Source organism: Emys orbicularis, chromosome 20 (genome assembly GCF_028017835.1).
Source record: "Emys orbicularis isolate rEmyOrb1 chromosome 20, rEmyOrb1.hap1, whole genome shotgun sequence".
NCBI classification, from domain to species: domain Eukaryota; kingdom Metazoa; phylum Chordata; order Testudines; family Emydidae; genus Emys; species Emys orbicularis.
The window spans coordinates 22,433,962-22,443,053 of record NC_088702.1 but is presented as its reverse complement, the minus strand read 5'-3'; the positions used below and the strand labels follow the sequence as shown (position 1 = coordinate 22,443,053).

Here is a 9,092-nt window from a genome sequence, read left to right as displayed (position 1 = left end):
ACTCCTCCACCCTATGAAGTTAAATGCATAATTTGCATTGAGGACTGTTTGTAATGACAAGGTATCACTTTCAGAGCACGTGGGTTGGCGGAGTGGGGTTTCCTTATCCTGCTGGCAGTCATGGGGGCTCTGCAGGGAAGCGTGGGACTAGAGGCAGCCTGCAAAGAACCAGCCTAGAACAAGGTGGGCTGAGTTGTCTCTCGCTGCTGTAGGGAGCAGCCTGCTTTGTCTCCCTCTTGTTTGGGGTTCTTGTGGGTGATTGTTCTTCATTCCCAGAAGCAGAGTCACGTCACGCTGCAGCCAACGAGCAGGAGCATTTGAAGTTTGTCTCTGGTGGGTCCCGCGAACATACCCGCCACAAAGGGCTCAGTGCTGCGGCTACCCCAGAGCTGTAGCAAAGAGCTCTGAGGATCCAGCCATGCTGTTCACCAGCTCATGCATGTACAATCTCTCGTCCGATCTCATTTCAGCCCGTCTGTGATAAATCCCCCAACTGGAGAATTGGCTGAATCAGAGACCACAGCTCCGATCTACTGCTTCCCCATCACCATGGAGGCTTCTCTTGTTGTCTGCATCCTCGCTGCTCTCCTGGCTACGGGTGAGTGGGGTCTGTTCCTACAGGGGCTGATTTCTTAACTTCTGCAACGTACCAACAGCTCAGAGCCGCCTGCCGGGTGAAACTGTTAACGAACGTAACCGAAAAGCAGCCACAGAATAACGGGGGCTCAGCTGGGGGCGTCTGAGTGACAATGTCTGAGGCAGGGGTGGCATGTTTGTAGAAATTTTGGTGGTGCCCAGAACCCGCCCCCGCCCAAACTCCGCCCCCCCAACTCTGCCCCCACCTGCCAAAGGCTCTGGGAGGTAGTTTGGGGATGGGAGGGGTGCAGAGGGATGGGGTGCAGGGGTGAGGGCTGTGGGGTGTGGCTGCAGATGAGGGGTTTGGTGTGTGGGAGGGGCTCAGGGTGAGAGTAGGGGTGTAGGGGATGAGGGCTCTGTCTGAGGCTGGCAATGGGGGGTTTGGGGTGTGGGAGGGGCTCAGGGTGAGAGTAGGGGTGTGGGGGGTGAGGGCTCTGGCTGGGACTGAGGATAAGGTGTTTGAGGTGCTGGAGGGGCTCAGGGCTCGGGCAGAGGGTTGAGGGTGCGGTGGGGGGGTGAAAGCTCTGACTGGGGGTGTGGGCTCTGGGGTGGGGCAAGGCTGGGGATGAGTTTGGGGTGCAGGCAGGCTGCTCCAGGACAGGGACCAGAGAGGACTCCCCCCAGACCTTTCCCTGCCGGCAGCAGCAAGCTCTGGGGGAGGAGCCCCCCTTTCCCGCCCCCCCCAGCAGCACATTCAGCCCCACCACTGTCACTGCATGTGCTCCTAGGGCCCCTCTCAGGTCCAGGAATCTCCCTCGCCTCCCCAGTGGTGGGTGCATGGGGGCGCTGCGTGCACCTCATCCCCTGCTGTTGCCCCTGATTGTAGCCTCACTGGGGGGAGGGATGGGGCTGCCTCCTTGCCCAGCATGGGGCAGGAGCGGTGACTGCAGGCGGGGGGGGGGGGGGCTGTGCTGCTGGAGGGTCCTATTGGAAAAGGGAAGGGTCTGAGGGGGAAGGGCAGGCTCAGAGTCAGTCTGCCCTGGCAGTGGAGATGGGGGGCACAGGGGAGAGACAGGGACACTGCTCCAGGGAGCCCGTGAAAGACGAGCGGGGGGCGGGGGCAGGAAGTCGGGGCTGGGGGGGGGACACACCCGGCCCCAAGTATTGCTGGAGCTGGGCCCTTGGCTCTGAATATTGCTGGTGCCCGAGCACCACGTGGATATGGAACTCTCCGCCCTGAGGAGGAGAGGGGTGGAAGTCACAAAGTCCTCGTGACAGCGAGTGAAACAATTCTGGAAATGGGAGGAAATATTTACACTTTAAATCACTAGAACCGAGTCGTGAGTGGGCACGTTTCAGAGCTGGCCAGAAACCAGGGACATTCCTGAAAGGGGATTTGCACCATGAGTTTCTCTGAAAGGAAACAGATCCGAATTTCACGCACATGAGCTCAAGGCAATATAAAAGGCATTTCTACATCATGATCCCCAGTTGGGGTCAATGGGCTGTGGCTCCACTGGTGTCAATGGGGCCAGATCCTCAGCTGGGGTCAGTTAAATTCAGGGGAAAGTGAGGGGGCAAGGGAGGGACGAATCTAGACCTGTCATGTTCTCTCTCTTTCTCCAGGGACCTGTCTGCAGTGTGAGGTTTGCGCTGGAGCAGGAAACAGCTGCACGGGCAGCTTGCAGACCTGCCCAGTTGGGCAAGACTCTTGTGCCTTCGTTCTTACCGATGTCATACTGGGTAGGTGAGATGGACCCTAACCAACCTGGGTCAGGGAACAGGCTGGGGAGCCAGGACTCCTGGGTTCTATTCTACACCTTCCTCTGGGACAGGAGTGGGGTGGCTGGGTTCAAACAGGCAATGGCTGGGAGCCAGGACTCCTGGGTTTTGTGCTGCATCCTGTGGGCTAGTACACCAAAGGGGTCTAAGTCTTAGTATTGCAAGCAGTGGGTCTCACATGAAAGGCCCAGCAAATTCACAGTGGCTGCAGTTTTTACAGTTCAAACACTGTCCTGGCGACAGTTTGACGTGCCGTGTCAGGACAGGCAGACACCCGGACGGTGTGAAGAAGAAGAGGTGCTAGATAGAATACCACCAATGTGACACAGTTGCGATGAACTGTATGAACTGAACAGAAGTTTGCTGTAAAAAAGCGATTCAGACTCTTTTGGTAGGAAAGCCGTCGTAAATATCAGGGAATGATTTTCTAGTTCATCCATGGCAAAGGGGGAGAGGAGAGAAAGCCAGATCCTCCCTCCCCCGGACAGAGCCAGCCTCCCTACGGCACTCTAAGGAAACACCACCGCACCCACAATGCTGCTCCAGGGGGCAGAGCCGGTGCCAGGAGCTTGGGGAAGGGGCTCTGGGACCCCAAAAGTCACGGCGGCTGCAATTGAAGCCTCTGGTGCCCACATGTGTCCACTGTAGCTGCGCCTGGGAATCAGTCCAGGTGACTAGCCAGCCCGTGGGCCGGGGCCCACTCAGGATGGGATCCACAAAAGCCAGCACAGCCAGCAGGAGCCGCCTAAGCCAGCCAATAGGAAATGCCGAGGAGAAGGGTGTGGCCTAAGCTCCGCCCCTCACTCGGAATTTGGCCCTATCTCTTAGCTTCACGGAGGCGCCCAGCTCTGGTTGGGATCCACAGCTGGGAACCCCTCGGCGGTAGTCAGGTGTCTGAACTGGGTCAACCCTTCCTTGCAGAAGACGGCATTGGAGGAGGGGCTGACAGGAGACCCCAGTAGCTTGGCCCTGGGGGAGCCAAGTTCAAATCTCCACTTGGCCAAAATCAGGCTGGGGACTTCAGTCCAGATCTCTCCCTTCCTACGGTCTTGCCTGGCCCCCTGGCCTCTGGGTGGGTCTCCCCTGTTGAAAATGCCGCACGTTGTATTAAATAGTTAATTGTTCCCTGGACCCTGATTCCCCCACGTCAACGGGGAGCGTCCGACCCACTGGGCTCCTGGGTATCCGGGGGGAGCAACCCAGCATCTCCTCCCCCAGCTGGGCTTTGTGCAGGGCCGGATCTGGTGGGCGTGCTCCGAAGGCATCCCCTGGCTCCAGCCCTGCAGGTGAGATCGTCAGGGGAACACCTAGTCTGTGAATCCCGCCGTGGCTAAGGGGTGGCTGTACGCCCAGTGTCGGGATCTCGGCGGCCCGGCACGTACCCCCCGGTGCGAACATTGGCAGCGAAAGCACTTTCTGGGTAGGACATTCGGGGCCCCCAGGGTTAGGTGGCAGCTGAGTGGGGAGCTGGAGGATCTAGGTGCTGGGTTTAGGTGCTGTTATCTCTTTTTCGGGCCCTGTGGGACCTTGGGTGAGTCACTTCTCCTCTCCGTGCCTCAGTTTCCCCTAGGCAGACGAAGGATAATGGCACAGGGAATTGTTGTGCAGAGGACATTGATGGTGTGGGAGTGGAAGGGGAACAAATCTCAGACTTCTCCTCTTGTGCAGCGGGAGTGAAGAGTCAGAGCTTTCTCAAGGGCTGTATGCCATCCAGCGAATGTAAAGTCGGCACCATCTCTATGAATTTTGGGTATGGAATGGCAACAAGGACGAGCATCGTTTGCTGCGTGGGAGACGCCTGCAGAACAACCACTGTTACAGGTACCTCTCCCCATCTCCGCCTCTCCTCCCCCATCCCCTGCACCTCCTGCTGCCTGGAACCTGCCCCACATTAACTTATTGACCCTGGTCTTCCTGCCCTGCAGGGGGCGTCCCATGGAATAATGCTGAGCACCAGGATGGGTGGAGTTTAGTGGGCGGGGCTTTAGGCTCCCACCAGGTGTGAACCCGGCTGACCCCACCCAGGGCGGGATCCAGGGGTCCCTGCTGCAAACCTCTCCCCTGCCCCTGCTGCCCCCGGTGTCCCCAGAGCTACAGCTCCCCCTGCAGGGGGCACCCAGGGCTGAGCTGTGCAGCCCCCAGCTGCTCTCCCTGCCCCGACGCCGCCTGGGGCTCGTCCCCCGAGCTGACTGCGTTTGCTCCGCTTCTCCCCAGTGCCCCCGGCCGACACCAAACCCAACGGTCGGCGCTGCCGTGGCTGCTACGTGTTGAATGCTGCTCAATGCAATGAACAAACCATAGCGTGTACTGGACCTGAGACGCAGTGTATTGATGTCGCTGGGACCGTAACGATGGGTAACTTCAGTTCATTTATTCTGGGGTTATTTTTCCTTTGATGTTCCCTCCCCCCACCCCGTAGGGTAGAAGCGAGATGCTGCTTGGGGGCCGTTAGATAAAGGTATTGGCTGCAGATCAGGACACCTGGGTTCTGTTCCCAGCGCTGGCCTCCACTGTGAACTTGGTATGATGGGTTGGATCACAGAACCCCCCCGGGGAACTGCCAACTGATGTGCCAAGACTACTTCTGCCCCTGCTCTCCCTGCCCTGCCAGCTTGGGACTCCAGAGCCCTGCCTGGCTGTGCCAGAGACGCTTGCCGGCCCCAAACACAGCCCCAGGTCTGAACCACGTCCCACAAACTGCAGGCTTCACTGAAAGCAGCTTAAGAAGTGTTCCTGTCTTTAACACTCAGACGCCCAACTCCCGATGGGGTCCAAACCCCAAATAAATCCATTTTACCCTGTATAAAGCTTATACAGGGTAAACTCATACATTGTTTGCCCTCTATAACACTGATAGAGAGATATGCACGGCTCTTTGCTCTCCCAGGTATTAATACAGACTCTGGGTTAATTAATAAGTAAAACATGATTTTATTAACTACAAAAAGTAGGATTTAAGTGGTTCCAAGTGATGACAGACAGAACAAAGTGAATTACCAAGCAAAATAAAATAGAACACACACATCTATGTCTAATAGAGTAAGAAAAATGAATACAGATAAAATCTCACCCTCAGAGGAGTTCCAATAGGCTTCCTTTTACAGACTAGTCTCCTTCTAGTCTGGGTCCAGCAATCACTCACACCCCCTGTAGTTACTGTCCTTTGTTCCAGTTTCTTTCAGGTATCCCTTGGATGGAGAGGCTATCTCTTTAAACTGAAGACAAAATGGAGGGGTTTCCCAGGGGTTTAAATAGACTTCCTCTTGTGGGTGGACACCCCTCCCTCCCCCTGTGTAGAATCCAGCTACAAAATGGAGTTTTGGAGTCACATGGGCAAGTCACATGTTCATGTATGACTGAGTTCCTTACTAGCCAAGCCACGTTCCTGGGAAAGCTCAGATGTGGATTGGCATCTTCACGTTCATTGTTGGCTTAAGTGGTTCTTGATTGGGCACTTAATTTGCACATTCCTTTCTCAAGAAGCTGACCAAATGCTCTACTGGGCTACTTAAAATCAAGCAAGTACACAGCCAATATTCATAACTTTGAATACAAAAATGATACATGCATATAAATAGATTCAGTAGATCATAAGCTTTGCAGAGATATGTTACATGGCCTATGTAGCATAAAACATATTCGAGTTATGTCATATATACATTCATAAGCATATTTCCATAAAGCTTTCTGGGGTGCAATGTCACACTTGGGCCGGTGACTTTCCCTCCCTGTTCCTTTGGTTCTCCTCCATCCATTGCCTGTCAATAGTTCAGTCTGTAAACTCCTTATTGTAGGGCCTGGCTTAGTCCTGGGAACCCCTGTTGTGCCCGGCACTGGACAGACCCCTGAGCAAGATTTGGGCCCCTCTTGTGCTGGGTGCTGCAAAGACCTTTGACTGAGATCAGGGTCCTCTCTTCTGCCAGATGCTGAAGGACTCCTAGTGAGACACAGTCCCTGCCCACAAAGAGCCTGCAATCTAAGAAGGCAAATGAAGGATCTTTCACACCCATTTTAAAGGTGGGGAAACTGAGGCACAGAACAGTGCCTTGACTTCCCCAGTGTGGCACAGAAAGGTTGTGGCAGAGCTGGGAACTGAACCTAGTTTTGCAGAGTCCCATCATGGTGTCTTAATTCACTACAAAGCCACCCTGCTTAGAGATCCCATTCATAGAATATCAGGGTTGGAAGGGACCTCCGGAGGTCATCTAGTCCAACCCCCTGCTCAAAGCATGACCAATTCCCAACTAAATCCCCAAATGGCCCCCTCAAGGATTGAACTCACAACCCTGGGTTTAGCAGGCCAATGCTCAAACCACTGAGCTATCCCTGAGCTGCTGCTTTGCAGATGAGCCATGGGGTTAATACAGGCCTCATCCAATTTAGGAGTTGTCAGTGGGCTCTGGATTGGGGCTGCAAGTGACTGGTTTACAGACACACAGCGAAACTCTGTCCTAGCGGAGGAGAAGTGGGAGGCCATCCAGGACCAGGAGGCTGGGGGGGTCAGGGAAGGTTGGTGGGGCCGTGAGGAGCGGGGCGGCCATTGTGTCCTAGTCCAGCTGGAGGAGTGGAGCTGCTCCCCTGACAATTGCCTGTTTCTCCCAAACACGCAGGTGGAAGTCAAATGCAGACCGTCATGAAGGGCTGCGCTTCCGAGTCTGTCTGCACCAATATAAAAGTGGGTTTAGGGGCCTTCGCAGGGATGAGTGCAGATCTAACCACGGCCAAATGCACAGCGGCCTCCGGCGCGGCGGGCGTGACTCCGGGACCAGCCGGGCTCCTCCTCCCGGCCCTCGCTGGGCTTCTCCTGCTGAAGCTTCTCTCCTGATTCCCCACCCAGTGCAATGGCGACATCGCACTGAAATACACCCTGCAACCTGTGTTAGTCCCTCTCCCCCGCGCACGGGTTTTCGTCTCCAGGACGGACTCACATCCCCTTGATGTTGCCAGTGGCGTAACCAGGATCCAAGAGCAGGGGGAGCAAACATAAAAAAGGCTCCCCCCCGGCTCCTCCTTGGCCGCGCCCCCCCCCCTCGCTCCTCCGGCCACAGTTGCCGACCACGCTGTGCGGGCCGCCATGCTGCGCCCCCCCTGGCTCCGCCACCACCTCCTCCGGCCGCCCCCCCATTGGCTGCCGGCCACGCTGCGGGCTGCCCTGCTGCGCCCTCCCCATGGCTCTTCCGGCCGTGCTGCCCTCCTTTGTTTGCAGGAGGTCAGCACCGGCCGGCAGGCACGCTGCTTTTTAAAAAACGTACTGAGGGAAGGGGCTGCTTCCCCTGCACCCCACTAGCTACGCTACTGGATGTTGCTGCACTGAATAAAACACACTGGAGACCAAACTGTCTGGAATTTTATTTATTTATTTATTTCAAATGGGTAAAATATAATTCTCGTGGGTGGGACCATCAAGAAGCCTGTTAGGAACAGACGAGCGGCCACAGCTAGTCCGGTGTCCTGTCCCTGACAGTGGCACAACCAGACCTTCCACGGCAGTGCCCAGAACACGGCCATATTGGAGAGACCCAGCCCTGTCTTCCCCTCCCGGCTTCTGGTAGACAGAGGTTTAGGGACACCCAGAGCAGGGGGTTGTGTCTCTGAGCAATTGGCAAATTGCCATAGATGGCCCTATGCTCCAGGAATTTATCTAGTTCTTTTTTGAACCCCCTTATATTGTTGCCCATCCCCACATCCCCTGGCAATGAGTTCCACAGGTTAATTGTGCATTGTGGGGAAAACCACGGCCTCTTGTTTGTATGAAACCTGCTGTCTGTTTGTTTCATTGGGTGACCCCTAATTCTGGTGCTGTGGGACAGGGGAAATAGCAGTTCTCTGGTCACTTTCCCCACCCCATGGCATGATTTTCTGCCCTCTGTTGCATCCCCCCTGAGTCGTCTCTTTGCCAAGCTGAACGGCCCTAATCCTTTTAGTCTCGCCTCCTATGGAAGCCATTCCGTGCCCTGAGATCAGGCTTAGAACGACCCCAGTGGGGAAATTAGGCAGCACCGTGTCCCGGGCACCAGGCTGGGGGCTCTGGAACGGCTCGGAATGAAGTTCAGACAGGCCCCTCCTGCAGTGACCCCCCTTGGGCCAGACTCTCACCAGGGCCAGCCTCTGACCTCGGAGCGTTCAGCCCCCTGTTCACACCGCGAGCTCCCCACAGGGAGTGCCGCTGAATCATACACCTGTGAAAGCCATACCCGGCCCCCCAAAGTGCCCTGCCCCCAGCAGTGACTCAGTCAGTGTGTGACACAGAAGGGTTGTTTAGGCTACGATTATGTCACGGAGGTAAAGGAATCCGTGACTTCCAAAGACCTCCGTGACATTTTCTGGTTCAGCCCCGGGGCAGCGGGGCTGGAGCTGTCAGCCAGCGGGGACCCCAGAGGTCTGAGCTGCCGCAGGCGGCGGGGCCCCCTGCAGCTCCCGGCTGCCAGTCCCAGAGCGCCGAGTCGTGGCAGGCGGCAGGGGGCTCCCACTGTTCCCAGTCACTGTGGGTGCCGAAGGGGGCACCCCGCAGTTCCCAGCCACCACGGTGGCGGGGAGGAAACCCTGAAGCTGGAGCTGCGGTGGGTGCTGGACCCCCCACTCTCCATTTTGTCATGGTTAGTTTTAGTAAAGTCAGGGACAGGTCACGGGCTTCATGTTAGCAACAAGAAGAAAGTCAAGGAAAGTGTGGGCCCCTTACTGAATGAGGGAGGCAACCTAGTGACCGAGGATGTGGAAAAAGCTAATGTACTCAA

General features: G+C 56.2%; 1 protein-coding gene across 1 annotated transcript; it reads left to right on the top strand.

Annotated features, from left to right (window-relative positions):
* The first annotated feature begins 438 nt into the window (after positions 1-438).
* On the top strand, positions 439-7,183 carry LOC135892675 (phospholipase A2 inhibitor gamma subunit B-like). The gene is made up of 5 exons (XM_065420467.1): positions 439-598; positions 2,203-2,319; positions 4,027-4,179; positions 4,573-4,713; positions 6,969-7,183. Exons 1-5 carry the CDS (start codon positions 550-552, stop codon positions 7,181-7,183), a joined length of 675 nt encoding a protein of 224 aa, XP_065276539.1. The 5' UTR covers positions 439-549.
* Positions 7,184-9,092: the final 1,909 nt, after the last annotated feature.

Coding starts and splice junctions, on each gene's coding strand:
- LOC135892675 (XM_065420467.1), top strand. CDS start 550: ATGGAGGCTTCTCTTGTTGTCTGCATCCTCGCTGCTCTCCTGGCTACG. Junction 599..2,202: donor CGCTGCTCTCCTGGCTACGG/GTGAGTGGGGTC, acceptor CTCTTTCTCCAG/GGACCTGTCTGCAGTGTGAG. Junction 4,180..4,572: donor CAGAACAACCACTGTTACAG/GTACCTCTCCCC, acceptor GCTTCTCCCCAG/TGCCCCCGGCCGACACCAAA.